This window comes from Protomyctophum parallelum (assembly GCF_964188405.1).
Source record: "Protomyctophum parallelum genome assembly, chromosome: 20".
Taxonomy (NCBI): Eukaryota; Metazoa; Chordata; class Actinopteri; order Myctophiformes; family Myctophidae; genus Protomyctophum; species Protomyctophum parallelum.
Genome location: NC_139718.1, coordinates 34,329,203 through 34,351,595, shown reverse-complemented (window position 1 = coordinate 34,351,595; position 22,393 = coordinate 34,329,203). Strand labels below are relative to the sequence as shown.

General features: G+C 43.5%; 1 protein-coding gene across 1 annotated transcript in view; it reads left to right on the top strand.

The window, feature by feature from the left end:
• Window positions 1-35: 35 nt before the first annotated feature.
• Window positions 36-22,393, top strand: part of LOC310877744 (zinc finger MYM-type protein 4-like) — a gene marked incomplete at its 3' end in the record, with an annotated part of 41,779 nt that continues 19,421 nt past the window's right edge. The window contains exons 1-10 of the mRNA XM_083791693.1: window positions 36-536; window positions 9,346-9,477; window positions 10,184-10,324; window positions 10,809-11,283; window positions 12,352-12,407; window positions 12,874-13,017; window positions 13,664-13,730; window positions 14,026-14,258; window positions 14,694-14,818; window positions 15,574-15,766. Coding sequence (XP_083647819.1) covers window positions 498-536; window positions 9,346-9,477; window positions 10,184-10,324; window positions 10,809-11,283; window positions 12,352-12,407; window positions 12,874-13,017; window positions 13,664-13,730; window positions 14,026-14,258; window positions 14,694-14,818; window positions 15,574-15,766 — 1,605 coding nt within the window. The 5' untranslated portion in view covers window positions 36-497. The remainder of the gene's footprint in view (window positions 537-9,345; window positions 9,478-10,183; window positions 10,325-10,808; window positions 11,284-12,351; window positions 12,408-12,873; window positions 13,018-13,663; window positions 13,731-14,025; window positions 14,259-14,693; window positions 14,819-15,573; window positions 15,767-22,393) is intronic.

Here is a 22,393-nt window from a genome sequence, read left to right as displayed (position 1 = left end):
TTGTTTGACCCCGTTCTGAGTCACAGACTCACCGCTGCGCATTATAATTACCGTAATTAACTAGGGTTAGGGTTTTCAAATGCAGCCCAGGGATAATACTAACAGTAACATCAATAATAATAATAATAATAATAATAATAATACAATTAAAAAAAAAAAAGCCAGGTTTACGGTAGTGCTACTGGCATGCAGTTGGTCGGAAAGGGAGGTGCATAGTGTGCACACATCCGATTCCGGAGCAAAAAAAAACATACTGTTGGCTCACTGCTAGAAAAACAAAACACTTTGGAGGTTTATGTGTTCTTCTAACTAAATGCATTTCCTCGTATTCATATCAACCAGGGAACCACGCTTCGATAGAACCGGGTCTCGGGTTTGTAGCATGAGTAGGTTTGTGTACTTATTCAGTGTTTCTTTTTTGCAGTGCTAGCTTAGCCTTGTTAGCTTAGCCTCCTCGATCGCGGCATACATTTTTTGCAGCATTAAAAAAGAAAAACATGGCGGATCCGGAGGGACATCGGGGGAAACGATCAGAGGTAAATGTAAGAATCGTTTTGACCAAAATGCTTTAGCACTGAAAGACTACACATGATAATTATTAGCCCTACAAGTCAGAACCCAATGGTACTGAAGTTTCTGACATTTCGGTTCGGATTGGGCTGACCCAGGGGGTTCCGAGAGGGGCTAGATAATTATATGGCATGGCATGTTGTTATCTGACTGATCAACCTTTTAACAAAATTACTTGGATTGCTTGGCATTGCTCTGATTGCTGGTGTGCACTGTGCAGATGTGCACATACTTATTGCCAACTCCGCATCTTCACTCTGTAACTTTAAACATAGATTGAGGGCCAGCCTCTTGAAGTTACCCTCTCCAATTGATTCTAACGTATTGTAGCCTTATTGTGCATACTCAGACATACTCTGACTCAGACACGCGTGCACATACACACACACACACACACACACACACACACACACACACACACACACACACACACACACACACACACACACACACACACTGTGAGTGTGAGTGTGACTGGGTATGCAGAGATGGTGGGGTGCAGCATGAATGATGTATGGATTTTTGGGGAATGTCTATTGTATCTGTTCACCCTGCATCTGTGATAATGAGTGTTCTAAAGTTTAGAGCACGGATTTATCATTGATGGAATACTTTATGAGGTACACTTATTCAACAGCATAACATAAAAAACTATGAGGGCTTGTTTCCATTCCATGTGCATTCTGTGCATTCAGGAGTTTTGTTAGATTGTAATGATATACCTGCTTGTTGTCAGTGTCTCAGTGATACATATTCGATGTCAATGTACAGCATACTTAATTATGCAATGAAACTGATCTTGTTCACAACATTGTGTATACATTAGTTGAGAGTGAGACATCATAGATAAATATGCCAAGCAGATTTGTGAATGAATTAACTTTGTGCTAATGGCACTGGAATTGGTAGCCCTAGTATGTCTCTGTTGTTACATACAGTTGGTACAGTATTCCACATACAGGAGCCATAGATCAGTGTCATGACTTGTGGTTGCAGTGGCAGATCCATGTGAAAGTTCTGCCACAAAACGTGTATTTAGACTAAATACACAAAGTGGAGATATTTTACTATAAAATAATTTAGTCAAATATCTCCACTTTTCACGAGCTGCACCAGGACGGCTTTCTCTCCGGGCGAGGGGCCCGGAATGATCGATAGACTGAATTTACCAACAATTCCTGACTGTTGATTACCACAAACCTCATCATAAATTGACCAAGGAAGCACAAATGTTTGGGGCACACAATTGGCATGTGGTGTAATGAATTACCCAGCACCTATCGCAAGGCACCTGCCAATTGTGTGCCCCAAACATTTGTGTTTCCCTGGTCAATTGGTGATGAGGTTTGTGATGATCAGAGGAAGTTTTGATTAATTCAGTCCAGCTGTCATTCCGGGACCCTTGCCCGGATAGAAAGCCGCCCAGGTGCAGCTCGTGAAAACGTGGAGATATTTGACTAAATACAGTAATAATACACGTTTTGTGCCAGAACTTTCACATGGACTAGAGGACAATACCTCGCTCCGCGTATTTGGAATTATTTAATGGATGAGTACAAACGGAGCATTTATCACATTTATGCCGCCGTTCTGCCGCTGAAACCCCAAGTCATGACTCTGATCCAGCAATTACAATTTACAATTTAGGCATTTAGCAGACGCTCTTAATCCAGAGCGACTTACATTAAGCAGGAACAAAAAAGCATGGGAATACAAAGCATTTATCATGAAACATGCTTAAGCTAAGAAAGTAACAGTGGAATATCTATATTATGAGACTATACATATAAACTATATATCTATACTACTATGCTATACATATGTACTATGGCGTGCTATGACTATATACAATGCAATTATAGTGCTGTCTACATAACATGCTATAAGTCTATCAAATGCTATCTAAGTATACCGAAATGCTATCTAAGGGGGTAGGATAAGTGCTACGGGCCATGATGGAGTCTGAAAAGGTGGGTTTTCAGACTACGGCGGAAGATTGGGAGTGATGCTGCAGTTCTGACTGCAATGGGAAGTGCATTCCACAGTTTTGGAGCCAGAAGGGAGAAGAGTTTGGGACGTGTGGAGCGTTGTCCCGGCGTTTTTAGTGAGGGTACTTCCAGCTTCCCTGCGTTGGCTGATCTGAGTGCGCGGGAGGGTTTGTAGGGTTCAATCATACTTGCAAGATATGGGGGAGCCATACCTTTGGTTGCTTTGAATGCCAGCATCAGAGTTTTGTATTCTGTGCGGGCAGCGACCGGGAGCCAGTGGAGGGAGCGGAGCAGGGGGGAGACATGTGAGAATGTTGGCTGGTTGAAGACCAAGCGAGCTGTGGCATTTTGGATCAGCTGGAGAGGCTTAAGTGCACATGCTGGTAGGCCAGTAAGGAGGGAGTTACAATAGTCGAGTTTTGACAAGACTGTTGTCTGGATTAGCAATCTGCCTCTTAGGTTTTATGTTGTGTCATGTGCAAAGGTTGAGGTTGAGTGTGGCATTATTATTAGAGGAAAGGACATGGGGTCACTTGAATATTTAGGGTTCATCATCCTCGGCATGACTCAAATGTTCACACAATCAATCTATTGATTCTGCACATTGAGAGATGTGATGTGTGCTAGTGTGCTCAAGTGCACTCGAGCAAAGGCTGTAGGGTTAACACAAATATGTAGTGGTTATCCTCTGGACTGGAGAATATAAGTACTCAAGGTTTGTGTCAATCCATTACGTGGAATCTGAGCAACCTTTTGTGAACATGGATATTATGGGGTCGCCAAAGAATGAAACTTGGCATTTAGCATACGTACTAGACTAGACTTATCACAGAGGGAGACAGATCCATGCCCAGATAAAGAACTAACATCACAGAAAGGGGCGGATGTCCATTTCTTCATTGAGACCCTTTGGTGACATAGTATTCAGAGTATAAATCCAGAACAATTCACGTTTTTTCATGTCACCACCACGCCGTGGGAGCTGAACATGTTCTATACCCACATAGTTTAAAGAAGTAACATTATGCTTAAGAGGCAAGAGCACTAAAATGTAGCGCAATAGGACTCTTTGTGTCATGATTTCTAATCACTTTTTTCTAATACTTATATGTTTTGTGATCCTCGTTTTGAGAGCTCTAGAAGTTTTGCCAATATAGGCTGCCCCTGCGGGCTTTTGAACATGTAGATCACATTAGTCGTTTTGCATGAAATAATGCCTCTGACCTTGAACATTTTCCTCTGTATGGGTGATAGAATATATTAGTTTTACGAGTGAAGTGACACTGTTGACAGTTGTTGCATTGGTTGTTGCCTGGTGGCACAGGGCTCAACAGGGACTGGAAAGTAGATTGGGAGTCCGGTGGGCAGTCAGACCTCACCAGCATGTTTCTCAGGTTTGGGGTTTCTCTTGTAGACCACCCATGGTCATTGGGACAAGTGCTCTTTGAGAGTTGGGTCTGTAGAGATAATATGCCAATGTTTATTCATTATAGTGGACAGAGTATGGAATGGCACATGTGATTCTCTTGTCACTGCTCTTGGTGCTCTTTTTTTTTGAGGCACTCGGATTGTGTGACATTTAGAAAATGTTTAATAATAATAATAATAGCTCAGATTTATATAGCGCTTTTCTAAATACCCAAAGCGCTTTACATAAGAACACTAGGAACAGACTTTATTAGAAAAAACATAGCAAAACAGATACAACTAGAACTGCACTCTGTCGAGTGCATACTTGCTTGTTGCACACTAGTAGGCCATAAATGGCCAACTAGTGCGCAAGCAGAGCGCGCAAGTATTTTCGACCGCTGTAAACTGTGGAATCTCAATATCTCTGTGAAGGATCGTTTGAAATGTCTAATTATTAGGTGTAACTATTTGCTACCTATCTACTTTATGCATGTAAACAGTAAACACCTAGTATTATTAAGTATGGTTCAAGTTTCTATCTATATAAGAAATACACTTTTATCAATTTAGAAATATTCTAGATACCTTTTTAGTTTTTCAAAGAAAAATAAATCATTGATATGTGATGAAAAAAAGGTATATAAACTGAATTAAAATATGTTATACAGTATAATTATTTTATTATTTATTGTAAATTGTCAATTGTTTTAAATGTATTTCATCTTGGACTATAGTGATATTAATACTAAATCTATGTATGTATACATTATACATATACTATATAGAGTATGTAGTTGTAAGTTGATTAGCGGTATACTGTGGTTACTTTGCGCCAAACACCGTGCCAGCCAACCCGCCACTTGATGCGTATGCAAATAAAACAGCAGATTTGTGCCTGGTTTGCTGGGACCAGATTACATAAATGACTATTTCTTACGTCATCATTGAGAGCTAGTCATACATATACACATCATGTACTCTGGTCCCAGCAAATCAGGCACAATTTGCTATTTTATTTTACTGATTATGTATATAGTATACGTATGACTAGCTCTAAATGATGACGTAAGACATGCGTAACTATACATATACATATACTATATAGAGTATGTAGTTGTAAGTTGATTAGCGGTATACTGTGGTTACTTTGCGCCAAAAACCGTGCCAGCCGACCCGCCACTTGATGCGTATGCGTATAAAACAGCAAATTTGTGCCTGGTTTGCTGGGACCAGATTACATAAATGACCATATGTCTTACGTCATCATTTAGAGCTAGTCATACATATACACACCATGTACTCTGGTCCCAGCAAATCAGGCACAATTTGCTATTTTATTTGACTGATTATGTATATAGTATACGTATGACTAGCTCCAAATGATGATGTAAGACAGGGGTTCCCAAACTTTTTTGGACCAGGTACCCCTTTTGGGGTAGATATTTTTCCAGGTACCCCCTCATCCTCACAACACAGATAACAATATATTTACAACCACAAGCAGTGTTTCCTGCAGGAAAAAGCTTTGGCATGGTGCTGGGCGCAGGCCGCAGGGGGGGCTTCTTGCGTCGAACGTTTTGATGAATTTTTTAATTTGATTAAATAATTAATAAATAAGATTAATAAATTAAGATTAATTTGTATTATTGCTCTCGTATTGCTATTGGAGACACTGGGGGGACACTGGGCAGGCACTGGGGAGACACTGGGGAGGCACTCAGGGGGACACTGGGGAGGCACTGAGGGGACACTGGGGAGACACTGGGGAGCATGGGGAGACACTCAGGGGGACACTGGGGAGGCACTGGGGAGGCACTCAGGGGGACACTGGGGAGACACTGGGGAGGCACTGAGGGGACACTGGGGAGACACTGGGGAGGCACTGGGGAGACACTGGGGAGACACTGGGGAGGCACTGAGGGGACACTGGGGAGACACTGGGGAGGCACTGGGCAGGCACTCAGGGGGACACTGGGGAGGGACTGGGGAGGCACTCAGGAGGCACTCAGGGGGACACTGGGGAGGCACTGGGGAGGCACTCAGGAGGACACTGGGGAGCATGGGGAGACACTCAGGGGGACACTGGGGAGGCACTGGGAAGGCACTGAGGGGACACTGGGGAGGCACTCGGAAGGCACTGAGGGGACACTGGGGAGACACTGGGGAGGCACTGAGGGGACACTGGGGAGACACTGGGCAGGCACTCAGGGGGACACTGGGGAGGCACTCAGGGGGACACTGGGGAGGCACTGGGGAGGCACTCAGGGGGACACTGGGGAGCATGGGGAGACACTCAGGGGGACACTGGGGAGGCACTGGGAAGGCACTGAGGGGACACTGGGGAGGCACTCGGAAGGCACTGAGGGGACACTGGGGAGACACTGGGGAGGCACTGAGGGTACACTGGGGAGACACTGGGGAGGCACTGGGGAGACACTGGGGAGACACTGGGCAGGCACTCAGGGGGACACTGGGGAGGCACTGGGGAGGCACTCAGGGGGACACTGGGGAGACACTGGGGAGGCACTGAGGGGACACTGGGGAGGCACTGGGAAGGCACTGGGGAGGCACTGGGGAGACACTGCAGCCACTGGGGAGACATTGGGGAGGCACTGGGGAGGCACTCAGGGGGACACTGGGGAGGCACTCAGGGGAGACTGGGGAGAAACTTCAGCCACTGGGGAGACATTGGGGAGGCACTGGGGAGACACTGGGGAGGCACTCAGGGGGACACTGGGGAGGCACTCAGGGGACACTGGGGAGGTACTGGGGAGCCACTGGGCAGACACTGCAGGGCAGACACTGGGATGGCACTTGGGAAGGCACTGGGGAGGTACTGGACATTCCATATCACACACACACCATAATTCACTAGCCCCCCCCCCCCCCTTTTTTTTGAGGAGGCTTGGGGTACCCCCTGGCTATGCGTCGCGTACCCCTAGGGGTCCGCGGACCCCACTTTGGGAACCGCTGATGTAAGACATACGTAATTACGTATACATACATATACATATACTATATAGAGTGTGTAGTTGTAAGTTGATTAGCGGTATACTGTGGTTACTTTGCGCCAACAACCGTGCCAGCCGACCCGCCACTTGATGCGTATGCGAATAAAACAGCAAATTTGTGCCTGGTTTGCTGGGACCAGATTACATAAATGACCATATATATGTCTTGCGTCATCATTTAGAGCTAGTCATACATATACACACCATGTACTCTGGTCCCAGCAAATCAGGCACATTTTGCTATTTTATTTGACTGATTATGTATATAGTATACGTATGACTAGCTCTAAATGATGACGTAAGACATATGGTCATTTATGTACCGTAATCTGGTCCCAGCAAATCAGGCACAATTTGCTATTTTATTTGACTGATTATGTATATAGTATACGTATGACTAGCTCCAAATTATGATGTAAGACATACGTATACATACATATACATAATATATAGAGTATGTAGTTGTAAGTTGATTAGCGGTATACTGTGGTTACTTTGCGCCAACAACCGTGCCAGCCGACCCGCCACTTGATGCGTATGCGAATAAAACAGCAAATTTGTGCCTGGTTTGCTGGGACCAGATTACATAAATGACCATATGTCTTACGTCATCATTTAGAGCTAGTCATACATATACACACCATGTACTCTGGTCCCAGCAAATCAGGCACATTTTGCTATTTTATTTGACTGATTATGTATATAGTATACGTATGACAAGCTCTAAATGATGACGTAAGACATATGGTCATTTATGTAATCTGGTCCCAGCAAACCAGGCACAAATTTGCTGTTTTATTCGCATACGCATCAAGTGGCGGGTCGGCTGGCACGGTGCACACAGACCGGGCGAAATTATTACTTGCGCGCTCTGCTTGCGCAAGTAACAACAGTACAAGGTTAAAAGGATAAATGAGGGAAGGGGGGACATCCTAGACCAGACCTCAGCTGGGGAAAGCTATCCTGAAGAGGTGGGTTTTGAGTGAGGTTTTGAAAGAGGAGAGAGGGAGCAACTCTGAGATAGTTTGGGAGTTCATTCCAGAGGTTGGGGGCCGAAACGTAGAAGGCCCTGTCCCCCCAGGTGCATTACTTTGCCTTGCAGACCTTCAGGAGTTTGGCTTCACTGGACCTGAGGGGCGGAGGGGGACATAATGGTTTGAGAAGATCGGAAAGGTAGGGGGGAGCCAGGTTATTGAGAGCTTTGTAGGTGGTGAGCAGGATTTTGTAGTGAATTCTTTGACGGGGAACCAGTGTAGGTCGTGGAGGACGGGTGTAATATGGTCTCTGGAGCGTGTACTGGTGAGCAGACGGGCAGCTGAGTTTTGCACGTGTTGTAGTTTGTTGAGGACTTTGGAGGTGGTGCCATTGAGGATACTGTTGCAGTAGTCAATCCGGGATGTAATGAATGCGTGAATGAGGGTTTCGGCAACAGGGAAAGTCAGAGAGGGCCGGAGGCGGGCGAGGGTGGAGTCAAATGTGACACCAAGGTTACGGATGTGGGGGGAGTTTGTTACTGTGGAGCCATCGATCTTGAGGGTTTAGACTTTAGAGGCTTGCGTGACCCATTCTGTTTGATAATGTCTCTGAAGAAAACGCTGTTCTAGATCAACTCTATGTACAAATCCGGGGTCAGAACTACATATACGTCGTATATGGTTTAGTTGAGAAATAGGAAGACTTTTCTTTAAAGGTGTAGGATGATAAGAATCACCATGTAACAGGGAGACGTTTCTGTCAGTGGGTTTTCTGTATAAGCTAGTGCTCAGGCCTCAGGGAGCCCTGATCATGAATAATCGATATGTCCAAGAAATTCATTTTGGATGCATTGTTGTAGTGACCGTCCATGGTGAACTTTAAGAAGGCATTCTGTGTGTTCATAAAGTGATGAAATTCTCAGTAGAAGTCCAGATAGAGAATATGTCATCAATAAATCTTTTATAGGATTTATATATATATTAAAAAAAGGATTCTTAGTACTTACTGGGGTTCAAGATAATCAGTCCAACACATAGGGATCCTCCTGTTCACCTATAGTCTGAGGAAGAGCATTTTGATCGAAACGTCAGTCATCTTATTGTGCAAATAAATTGGCACTTATCACAGCATCGGAGCCCACAGTGTGCGAGCGTCTTCATTTTTTCATCTTTGTAATCAATATTTAGCAACGCAACTGTATGGCATATTTATCACCTAAAAGAAGTTTTTTAATAGACCAGCTGGCAGAGATGGAAAAGCACCGACTCGAGGTCTGTGCTTTTCCTCACTGGCTTGCTTCGCTTTGAGTTGTCTTGAGAGCTCAACCAAGTAACCATTTTACAACCAAGTAAAATTCGGTATTTTGGATTTGTTCTCCCCACCTGCTGCAGCATGAGGAGCGCATGTCCAGGGTGTTTGATGAGGTGATGGGCCTGGGACCGTTTTGCTCTGCCAGCTCCTCCAGGAGCAGCGGTGTGGAGGACACGGCCAACAAGGAGGGAGAGGACGCTTCCAGACAGGGGGTATGATGACCACAAAGTGTCAAATAAATATGTTTCATAAATAAACTTAACTTAACCCATTTTGACCTGAGATAAGATTTAAAAAAATGTCTTCTACATCCTGACAGCTTTCTGAAAAAGCTATGTACTGTATATGTCAGTAGTTCTTCGATTAAAAAAATAAATAGCAGACCTACAAGCTCGTAGCACGCCACTTGGTGGTGCGCTTAAGCGGTTAAGGCCGATTCTACAAATGCCTTCTAAATCAGTAGTTCTCAAACGTTTTTGGGGGGGAAAAGGAGATTTGTGTTAATTATTCAAGTTTTTTTTTTCACACTTTCAAGTTGTAGTCGCACTACATTTACATGCTGAATGGAGCATGTAACAATGCAAAAGTTTTTTTCTTTTTTCTTAACCCGTTTTAAGGAAGAGTAGCAGATAATGAACAAATTAAACTTGACACATTAAAATAGTCTGTATCATTCTAGAGTCTAGACAAATATCTGTTTTTATAAAGGTAATTGCATGGTTATGATGCAAAATGAGGGCATTTAATGTACATTTTGCACATAATGTGCGTTCCAACTTCCTCTGCGAAAAGAGCCCCATGGTGGTTAACTGTTACGTTTAATTGAAGAATTGACGGCGATTAATCGATTTTCAATGAATTGTTGGCATCCCTAGTGGTATTATTAAAACGGACTAATTGTTGTTCCTGCCCCAGCAGCAAGAGGTGTCCAGGTCGTTTGATGAGGTGATGGGCCTGGGACCGTTCTCTGCCACCTCCTCCAGAAGCTCTCCCATGGACGACACACCCAACAAAGAGGACGAGGACAGCTCCAGACAGGGAGAAGGCACACCACCAAGAGTAAAATAAATATATATAACATATAAACGAAACAAATTCAAATTCACTCAGTTCTTCTAAAACATTGCCGCACGCACCTTTCGTGCGGATGGTCGTGGGCTCAAACCCTGCCTGGGGCAGGGATGCTGCAATCGAAAAACTTCACTTCCGATAGGACACCGATATGGCAGCATCGATACCGATCCGATACATATAATTTACATATTTACGAGTCGTACTGCTGCGTTAGTGCGTATTGCTGCTGGCTAGCTGCCTGCGACTAGCAAACATTGTTATGATCACGTGGCCTCTGCAATGCTGCTGGATCTGCTAGAATGGAGTGCTTGGAGTGTCTGATTGGTCATTCTTGCTGCGGTCCGATCTGATCTACGTTTTTTGGATCCGATCGCAGCAGTACAAAATGCTATTAGTCCATTACTGTCACTATCCAAGTAGGATAAGGTATTTTGGTATGAAAACACCATATTTTCCTTCTCCTCTGCAGCACAAGGAGGAGCGTGTGTCCAGGTTGTTTGACGAGGTGATGGGCCCGGGACCGTTCTGCTCGGCGCCCTCCTCCATATGCAGCGGCTCGCCCACCAAAGAGACAGAGGACAGCACACAGGCAGGAGGAGTGGAGGAGGATAGTAACACCAGTGAAAGGATGAATGAAGACGAAGGGGAGACTGAACGACTCGCCTCCCACTCCTCTGACGGTCAACGCTCCCCTACTGCCATGGAAACCGAAGAAAAAGGAAAGCTGGCGTATGGCGAACCATCGGGAAAACCTCCTACAAGTACGGTTAGGGTGGTAGAGGAAGAAGAGGATGAAGATTGGCAGTTTGCGCTGCCAATGGGCAGCCTGGAGGATGCCGAGAAAGGCAGGGAAACGCCAGCAGAAAATGACCCGTTTGCCACCGTGCCAGCTGAGGAGGACCAAGAGAAAGGAGATGGTAGTGATTCTGCCAATTCTTCCCAAGGTAAGCCTGCATTTCAAGCTGTCTTGTGTGTGTGTGTGTGTGTCGGGGTATTATCAACTGCTTTCTTTCTGCCACTCAACCTGTCAAACCTGCAACGAGGTGTGACTCGAGTCTGTTGTCTCTCTTGTGAGCCTCCTAGCTCGAAAGTTGTCAACTCACACAGAAACTTGTTTTCTGATTCTGTTGGGATGGGGCCTTGGGTCTGTCGGTCCTCCTGTCAAACGTTTTCACCTTTTTATTGTAGGAAACTCTGAAAAAGGTCACTTACCTAACCGTTGCACCGTTTCAGCTTATGCGGCTAAGAAAACAAAGTATACTTTAACATTTCTTTTTCAAAAGAACTGTCCTACTGCCGACCTATTTATCAACATTATGAAACAACTGCATCACCTAGAACAGATGACCTATTCGTTAAGACTGCAAAAAGAGCTGGGTGAAAGAAGATGGGAGAAATGGACAGAGTACTTAGCTGGGGGGGTGGATGTGGAGTGAATATGGGTGGTGTCCTTCCGGTTGTCATTGAATGTAATGAATCCAAAAAATTGTAATATGTATTGCTGCTGTTGTACATCCCATGACCTCTTGTTTTTTTTTTTTTTCTTTCTTGTTTTTAGTCAGTTTTTATTTTATTTTTACTGTTGATGTTTCTGTCCTATTGTATGTCTTGTTTTTCTTTTTTGTCTGTCTTGCATATAAAAAAATCTTAAAATAAAGAGTAAAAAAAAAAAAAAACATTTCTTTAAACTGAAAACACATCAAAGAGACATGAATACCTTCATGTTCTCAGACTATTATCAATCTGTGTATTTGATATTGTGAGACTTGCGGTATCTTGAAGTTACCTTGCTGCTATTTGTAAAATGAATCAAAAACAATGTGACACCATTTTTATTATGTTTCGCCGGTAATAACACGCCCAAAACGAGGACACCAGCGTTCATGTACAAGTGTTTCAGCCTAGGTTATTTTTGAAGACGACTGCCAAACAGTTTGGAAGTGTAATAACTGCAAAACAAAATGAATGCTTAGCTAAATTGAGTCCCATTCATCTCTTCTCTCCTTCATCAGATGGAGGTGTCCCCATTCCGCCCAAGCCATCCGCAGGGACAGAAGACGGCCAGCAGGTGGAGATGCTCACTCTGGATACACTTTTATATGTGGCCAATATAGTCAAATGTTAAGAGCTGAAATCCATTGAAAGATGGATCTATCTACGTATATATCCACCACAAGACGACTGGATGGGATAAAAATGTTACAATGTTAAAGTCAATTTAATTGAACCTGAATAGGATTTACATAGACTATTTCTTTTACCATGTTTGTGCACAAGAACTCAATGCTTACTCTAATACTCCGATATTTGAAGTCCTCTGGATAGGAGCTTCTGCTAAATGTAGCATCTCATTCGAAGGGGACACAAACACAACAAATACAGGCTTATCTTAACATCTTAAATGTTTACAAGTGAATTTTTGATCCATTGATGAGTATCAGTTCATAGCTATCAAAGAAAATGGCCTTGAACCCACAGTTGCCTCTCGCAGCTGCATTTCTTTAAATTTCTTTAATTGTCATTGTTTATTTCAGAGGCCAGAACCTGCTGTTCCAGCACAGGAACGCACCACCTCCCCGGTCAACATCAAAGACGAGCCCGTCGACGAGGGCTATGACGCAGCTCTGCTCCCCCAGAACTCCATCAAACACATCAAAGAGGAGTTGGACAACCAAGAGGTACAGAGAAGGCAACGCATGCACGCACACGCACACACACACACACACACACACACACACACACACACACACACACACACACACACACACACACACACACACACACACACACACACACACACACACACACACACAGGACTTGAGACTATCCAGATCATGTGAGCAGAGCATCTGCTTCTTCCTCCCGCTCTTCATGGTACTACTCGCACCTCGAGGGTGTTTTGTTTTCCGCTGCTGGCCTGCTGTCAAGAAACAACCGTATAAGCGTGTGAAAAACACATTAGGCTGCAGGCTTGCTTACACACATTGAACTAACATATCGTTGCTGTCGGGCAGAAACCTAACTTAACATCAAAACACAAAAGCATCCACTAGCTGATCCACGGGCTCACAACGCGGTGCAAAGTGACAGGGTTTGAGCTTGTAGATCGGCAATTTTTGAATGGGTATGGGTCAATTGAATGTTGTCCATCAAAACTGTTTGCTAATCTGCACTTGCTGTCATGAATATTGAACAATACCCTTTCCTTGAAAATATCACACCGGGTTTCAGAAACTCTCAAACCACAATTCTGTCTCTGTTTATTCTCTATATGATTGCATTTCTCCAAATCTGAGTATAACAATGTGTGCCTCTTTTCTCTAGGAGGAGTCGTTGAAGATTAGTAATGTCTACTCTGTGGGGGGAGCAAATTCATTTGTTGCTCCAACAAGTGAGTTCATGTGTTTTTCTGTTGTGAATTTGATGCTTGGGATACATACAGTATGGTAATAATTTGGAGTAAAAAAATGCATGTGATTGGAGTTCATGTGCTATGAATATTTATCTGTGTGCACGCTCAGAATTTTGGAATCCTTTGTATGAAAGAAGGCAAGTTTGACTACCTGTGATATGATGAGAATATAAATGTCAATGTGATCCAGATGCCAAAACCTACACTTGTCTCATCTAGTGTGTGTGTGTGTGTGTGTGTGTGTGTGTGTTTTTTTAAATCTCTCCTATTCTAGTGCCAGTGCCAGTGTCTGCTCCAATCGCCGCACCCCATGCCACAACCTTTTTCATTCCAGGCAGAGGACATTTTCAAGTTCAAGCTTCAGGACTGCAACCTATATCCATCAGACCCCCAATTGTTGCCCCAAATTTAATCCGGTCTCTGGCTCCAGTCTCCCAACAGCCACGACCACCACCTCCACCACAGCTCGGAACGCCAAGCAGCGCCAGTTGCAGTGGTTGTTCAAAGGTAATGTCGTGTTCATGGGTTAAAGTTATTGGTCACCAACACTGATTTCGGTCATTTGGATTCTATAGAAGTGGGGCAGGTCTGCTATGGAAGCATGTCATGTGCTGAAAACATTTGACTAGTTTGGAAACACTTTGACACAAATCTTCTCCTATGTGTCGCTGGGACAGTCTTTTCAGAGGGGAGAGTGCATCACTTAAATACATGTATATCAATTTGGAGGTCCTTGGCATGACAATGTTTTAAGAGCCGCTGTTCTGCATGTCACTATGACTAATGATATCTTGTACGTTGGGACATTTGACTGTGTGTAGGTGCTGATATTGTGTATGTCGGGACATTTGACTGTGTGTAGGTGCTGATATTGTGTATGTCGGGACATTTGACTGTGTGTAGGTGCTGATATCTTGTACGTTGGGACATTTGACTGTGTAGGTGCTGCTCAAGGGCCAGACGGCCTTCCAGAGGAAAGGCTCCACGCAGCTCTTCTGTTCCACAGTCTGTCTGACTGGCCACCTACCGACGACGAGCAAAGCCCGCTCCTGTTACCAGTGCCTCAAGTATGTCTGTCTCTGGCTGTTTTGTGTGAAATTATCTATCTTTACCCAAGTTTTCAATTAAATTTCGACTCGTATTCTCATTTTTACATCCTTGTGTGTTCGTGTTCCTAATCGACTCCCAAGGGTAAATGGAAGAATCTGATCATAGCTCTTCAACAGGGGTTCCGCATAGTTATTTAACGGGGGGCCGCCACATCTTTGTGTAATAGGATAATTAGGAGAAGCTTAGCCAAAAATGATCTACAAGATCTGAGGCGTTGAGCGTGTAGATATGCTATTTTCGGCAAAGAGGTTTGATGCAGTGGGGGGGAAAAACATACCAACTGATGATGGTGATGGCAAACGAGTCTATGAAGCAATCTATGAAATCTATGACAAAGTTTAATCTGCAACACAATTCTATATGTTATATTAATATGTAGTGTGGGTCCCTGCTTCATCTCTCTCTCAGCTAAGGCGTCCTTGTATTGAAAAACATTGAAGACTACACACATTAACCCGTTCAGGACCCTTTTGGTGTTTTAACTAATCATTATGTTATACTTTAGCTATTGAAAAATAGCAGATCTGCTACGAGCTTGTAGGTCTGCTATTTTAGAAAAACTGTGAAAATGCGGCACAAATCTTTGAATATATATATTCTTTCTTTTTTAAATTTCGATGTATGGTCTAAATGGGTTAATACACATACGATTATGATGTGTGTAACATTCGTCTAACCCGTGACTGTGTTTGCCCTTTGTTTTCGTGTGCAGGGAGATCACTCAGGCCAAGGATCTGGTCATGGCGCCGATAGATGCCAACAACTACATGCACTTCTGTAGCCACTTCTGTCTGTTTGTCTTCAACCGCAAGAGGGAATCTGGTGCTGTCGAGAAACCTGCTGAGAAACCCGCCGAGAAACCCGTTGAGAAACCCGCCTGTAGTGTCTGCAGAGTCACGACCAAGGTAGGGAACACACAAACACATATAAATGTGTCAGAGAAACATTCATTAAAATCTCTGGGAAATATAATTGTTTTCACCGGGGTGGCCGGTAGCCGGTAGATCGGCTGCATGGGAACCGCAAGGTTCCCAGTTCGATCCCTGTGGGCTCCCCAAGAGTTACAGTCCGCTTTAACAGCGGGTGAGCATCGGCCGAGGCGACACATCTCCCGCCATTGCCTCGAAAAGTTGAATTATTGGTATCTTTTCGGGTGACGTTGCCCCGCCCACTTTTCAACCATCGCCCGTTTGCCTGCTATCGCCAGTAGTCGCCGGGTCACATAGACAAATAACGCACTTCCGGAAAATTCGTCTGTCAATTGTTTCCAAATCAGTGGCTATAATGGAGGGCCGGCACATTTCAATTAAAGGTAGGGTAATTGATATTCCTTTGGTTAAAACAAAAGGTTTTGTTAAATGGTTATATAACTATATTCTGATAGTAATCATTGCTATGCTATGTTTGTTCAGTCACAGGGGTCTCCCTGTCTCTCCAGCTCTTTAATAATACATTTTCAGGTATATGACAACATTACAGCCAATCAGGAGAGAAACAAATTTATTTTATTTTGTTTAATCTGTATCCTGGCTGAGTTCTCTAATCCTTATTGGATAAAATTGGTATCCCCAACCTGAAAATGCATTTTCACTTTAATAAAGAGCTGGAGAGACATGTTACTGAACAAACAAACAAGCAATGAGTACTATCATAATATAGAGCTATTTAACACTTATTTTAACCAAAGCTAATCACTTGCCCTACCTTTAATGTCGCCCTCCCCTGCTCCCCTGTGTCTTTATATTTTGTAGACCTCAAGTGGCGCGTGTGATAAAAAGCCCCACAGGATGGTGGAGCAACCATCCGACTCAGAAGAGGACTATGCTAGTGGCAGTGATGACGAATTTCTTCTAGAAAAACGTTTAGCAAATGCTAGCAATGATAAAGAATCGCTGGCAGAAAGAGGAGTAGCAAACGTTAGCAGGAGTAACGGCGGAGCTGAGGACACGGAGACCGCAGAGGATGCTGTGGCTTTGGAGGGAGCCAAGGATGCTCCACCTGGCGGAGCTGGACTGAAGATAAACAGTCATGTTTGGAAAACTGAAGACAATAAGTTTGAGGGACACCTGCCTCCATTCTTAGGAGAGTGGAAGGTGAAGGTTACGGGAGTGGAACCACTCGATTTCTTCATGCATTTATTTCCTGAATTTCTGATGGATGAAATGGTGCACGTTACAAACCTGTATGCCCTCCGAAAAGGTAAAGGAAATCTGGCCGTGACGAGAGAGGAAATGAAGATATTTCTAGGGATGAATATGGTCATGTCGTACCTCAGATACCCAAGATCGAGAACTTACTGGTCGGCGGAGGAAGGGCTTCGTTTTGACCTGGTTGCAAACGCCATGTCAATAAAAAGATTTGAGGCGATTCTGAAGTACCTTCACTTTGTCGATAATTCCAAAAAACTGTCGGAAAATGTCGACAAGCTCTTGAAAATTAGACCAGTGTTGGATGCACTACGGAACACCTTCCAGTCGGCGGTCGATCCTGAAGAGTTTAATTCAATCGGTGAGCAGATCATTACCTTCACGGGCCGGCTGTCTCCCAAGCAGCACGTAAAAAGCGAGTCTAATCCCTGCGGTGTGAAAGTGTGGGTGAGAACGGGGACCTCGGGGTACATGTACAGATTTGAAGTGCATCAGGGTTTGATCAGGCACGGTCGGGTCAGTCCATCGGGAATCACTGAAGACGTAATCATAGACCTCTGTGACGACCTAAAGCAAAAGAACCACAAGGTGTTTTTTGACGATGGGCTTTGCACCATTCCAGTCATTGAGGCTTTACAAGAACGGGGCATCTATGGCACTGGCGCGTGCAGAATGGACAGGCTCCAGGGGGCACAAGTGAAACTGAAGAGTCAAAGACAACTAAAAAAAGAGGGAAGAGGAGCTTGTTCGGTCGTCAGCAATGCTCAAAACATCACCGTCACACGGTGGCTGGACAGTTCATTGATCCACGTGGCCTCTTCCTGCGTTGGCCAGTCCCCAACAGACGTGGCTCAGAGATTTTGCAAGAAAGACAAAAAGATGTTCAACATCCAAAGGCCATTCTCTGTGAATCTGTACAATACGCACATGGAAGGAGTAGAGCTAATGGGTCAATGTGTCAAAATGTATCCCCACAGACGCAAAAAGACGTGGTACGTCCAAGTGTTTTTTCACTTCTTGAACGTGGCCATTGTGAATGCCTGGCACCTCTACAAAATGTCCGGTTTCGAAGATAAGGATCTTCTGCATTTCAAGGCACCCGTGGCTCGTACCTTAATAAATCTAGGTTCCATCCAGACACGCTGTGGGCCACTAAGTGACACCCCACCTCCTGTAAAGCGCAGGGCCATTGCCAGGGCACCCCCCCCTGAGATCAGGTTGAGCCCTGGGAACCACTGGCCCAAGCTCACCGCAAAACAAAATGCAAACAGATGCCACGATGCTGCGTGCAAAGTACATCTGCATGCAATGTCTGGTGCCTTTGTGCCCTGGATGCTTTGCCAATTTTCATACAAGAGACTTCGTAACAAGTCACTGAAACTGACAGCTACATCTGACAGGGTGTTTAGAATGTCAAGACAAGAGTTTTCTGTTTTATTTTTTATAGAAAATCTGAATTACAAAAGAATATTTAGCTTAAACAGGTGGAGGTAGAGGAGCGATGAGCTGAATAAGGAAAGTGCAAAGTTTTTGCATCGTATTGAACAGTTTAATCATGTGAAATTTGTTGAACATGATTACAATTTTTTTTTTTTTTTTTTCCATTACATTTTTGGGTTTGTTATATACATATTTCTTCGGTTGAATGTCAAATGTACAAACTCTAACTGCGCCTAAAGAGACTACAGCAGGGAAAGGCGGTCAAGCCTTTTCTAATTTCTGTTACTGGTCATTTGCACTTGATTATCTGCCATTGAGGTGGAGCATGCATAGGAGGTGGTAAGCTCTTCATATAATTGGTCTGTGTCTCATAGGAGGGCTGTGGGCATTTCAGAAACCCGTTCACCAGTGACATCGTTAGGCAGATGATTATAATCTGCAATCTTGCAACTTTTCAGGAATAGAAAGCCTGCAGTTTGCTTGGAGTCCCCATCAATGATGTCACTGGTGGACAGGTTTCTGAACCGCCCATAGCCCTCCTCTGAGACACAGACTGAGTAAGAAAAGAATTGTCATTTTATCATGAACATTCGTGAGGACCAATAAGGTAGGTTGAAAAGTGTCACCACTTTTGAGGGCCGATTCATACTCCTATTGTACCACTGTTTCGGCATTGTAGTGCCGAAATGATTTCGGCTCGTCAGAAGAGCCGACTTTAGGACGGTACCCGCCCCCCCCCCCCCCAAACCTCAAATGACGTCACATTGTAGGCTCTACAGAGCCGAACCGACTTTTATTCAGAGTATAAAATAGGAGTATGAATCGGCCCTGAGTGGTCCTTTAACTACGTAGCCCAGGAAGGGGAGCTAAAATTGTTAGGAAGAGCTCAGAGTTGGGACAGTTTCTAAAAACATTATTTAAAATAAAATAAAAGGAAATAAATATGCACAGAAATAGGCTTTAGAAACATTGGAAATAAAATGGGAACTTCTTTTAGGCTACAGTACACAGGTTTCAATCCAACAACTTGGATCATTGTCTGTGTAGCCTAATAAAGGAGTCCTTGGAGTCTACGGAGATGCCATTATTTTGTGTAATGCACATATTTGCTGCTTGTAGAACCAAATAAAACATCCTTTTTTCTGTGCAAGCGAGGTACCAGCGTACTATTATCAGAACAGAAACAGAAAAGAAAAAGTATTTTTCCTCGGACAGAAAAGCCAACTTCACCTCAAGACCACAGCGGTGCCAACGATATATCGCTCAAGGGACATACAGTGAGAGGTGAGTTAGTTTTGTGTCTAACGTTGCAAAAGTCGGTGTATTTGCAACAAAAGTGCAATTTTGTGGCAACACTGGTCTGGATGTGACTACTGGTGGCATAGATGGGAAATATGTATACACCTATCACCGCCATGTCTTATTCATACTTGTGGGCACAAAATAGAGGATCTACAAGTTCACAATGCGTCAACATGCAACACGTTGTGAGCTTGTGGATCTGCTATTTCTGTCTGTATAAATCAGGCTTAACTGGGTCAATATGTCATTGTACATAAACGGACCATTTTTATCATTAATGACCTAATCGTTAGTTGTTTTACCTTTTTCTCCAAAGTTATTAAAGCGGTAACAGAACTTAATAGAATAATTGCTTCCATGTTTGATTAACATTATTGCATGGTAAATTAGTCACAGACAAATTCATGTTATTTTGGCAAGACATCAAATCAATCCATGCTTTAAAATGCATACAAACGCATTGACAATTCATTTTTGACAAATCATAACCCACAACAAAGTTGTAGATCGGCTATTTTCAACTAGTATAGAGCCCTGAGTGGGTCTAAGGGCCGATTCATACTCCTATTTTAGAGCCGAATAAAAGTCGGTTCGGCTCTGTAGAGCCTACAATGTGACATCATTTGAGGTTCGGGGGGGCGGGAACCGTCCTAAAGTAGGCTCTTCGGTGCTACTGAAAATTTCTGACGAGCCGAAATCATTTCGGCACTACAGCACCAAAACAGCGGTAAAATAGGAAAATGAATCGGCCCTAAGTGGTTAAAACTGACTGCTAAGCATGTAGGAGAGCTTTGGGCGAGAAGTGAACTGGTTTTTTCGGGTTTTTTCTAGTTGTCGCTCTACTTTAAATGTATTCGCTAAAAATAGCCAATCTACAAGCTCACAATGCATTGCAAAGCTTGGAGATCTGCTATTTTCTGCGAAATTGCCCACAATACGGTGGTGGGGTTTAAGTGGTTAAAAAAAAGAAAAGAAAAACATAATTGTGCCGGGTTTAAAACAAGCTACTGTGTAGAGTAGGTTTCAGTGATTTCTGTTTAGCATTTCAAAAGATTTACTGTTTCATAATTCAGCATTTCTAAAGTCTGTCAATAAAGTGTCTTAAATTTTAAGTAGAGTACAATTTTATAACGTTGAAGTATTCATTTATAATTTATTTGTATGCATAGAGAATGCAATGATAACGATAATCAATATGTGCGTGCTTTTGTATTAAAAGCAATGTTACACATGATGTTGTCTTCTAATTTATGTTTTTGCGTTTTCATTATTCATTAAATGAGTGGAATGCCTGTCATATTTAACATTTTAATCATTCACACTATAACATACTAATTATGTAACAATTAAATTTTATCGCGAAACTGTACCAACAATCAATCTAAAACCAAAAAGCAAAGCATGCATCTTTTATTAGGAAATTATACTGTCAAACGGAAGTATTCAAACTAAATTTATATCGCTGTGTTGAGTCGATGAGCAAATAGTTTCCTGCCCTATTGGCCACATGGCTTGGCACGGCTTACTTATTTTTTTTTATTTTTTATATACAAACATACAACAAGGTCAAATCATTTTGAAATGCATTATGTAAAAATACTTTTATGGCATAATTTATTTAACCCATTCTGACCTGAGATCAGATTCTAAAAATGTCTATTACATCCTGACAGTTTCATTATTAACCCATTCTGACCTGAGATCAGATTCTAAAAGTGTCTTCGATTTTTCAAAAATAGCAGACCTACAAGCTCGTATCGCGCCACTCGGTGGCGCGATATGAGCTTGTAGATCTGCTATTTTTAAATAGCTAAAGCATAACATGATGCCGACACCAAAATGGGTGCCCGGTCAGAATGGGTTATTGAACATACCGCTTATTTTTAATAGCTTGTTTGTTTTTCATTGGCAGGATCATATGGAAAGGGAAACACGTGCTGCAGCACTTCAGGAATTGAGCAACCTGAAGAAGGTGACGGATGAAATGAAGAAGATTGTTCTGGGTATGGCAGCCAGTCACAGTGCTCCAGTCAGACTCGGGGTGGCCAGTGTGTGCCAGGGAAGCTGTCAGTTTGAAGGCTTCTTGAATCAGTTGAACTTCAGGGCTGAGTTTGCCACTCACCCGTTGCGAGACCCTGACCGAAAAATCGCCCACTGGAGGAACAAGCTGGTGGACATGCTTGCAACGTGCACAGAGGCTCAGGCCACATCTGGCCTATCTCACAAAGAGTGGAGTGATTTCTTGCAACCACTCAGAACGTGTGGTGGCTGTGCATCAGATGCTGAAGACTATGTCCTGCCTGGTCTAGCTCACTTGTTTGGGCTGCACATACTCATTTACAAATCATTCTACAACAGACACCAGCCCACGCCCATCCTAGTCATCCCTGCCACGGTCTTTGGAGCAGAGCTGTTCAGTCATAATCCTGTCATTCTTGGCTGGAACTCGAGTCATTATGAGAATTTCATTTGTACTTCTGACGAGTCCTTGAAAAGGACGTCTGAGCTCCTTGAGGATTGGTGGAAAGGCATCCGCACTATGTCCATTCATTTAATCCATTCTCTGCACAGGGAGTTGGATGAACCGGAGAGGGAAAGTAAGCATAGCATTTCGATAGAGCCGAGGACCACAGTCTTGAATGA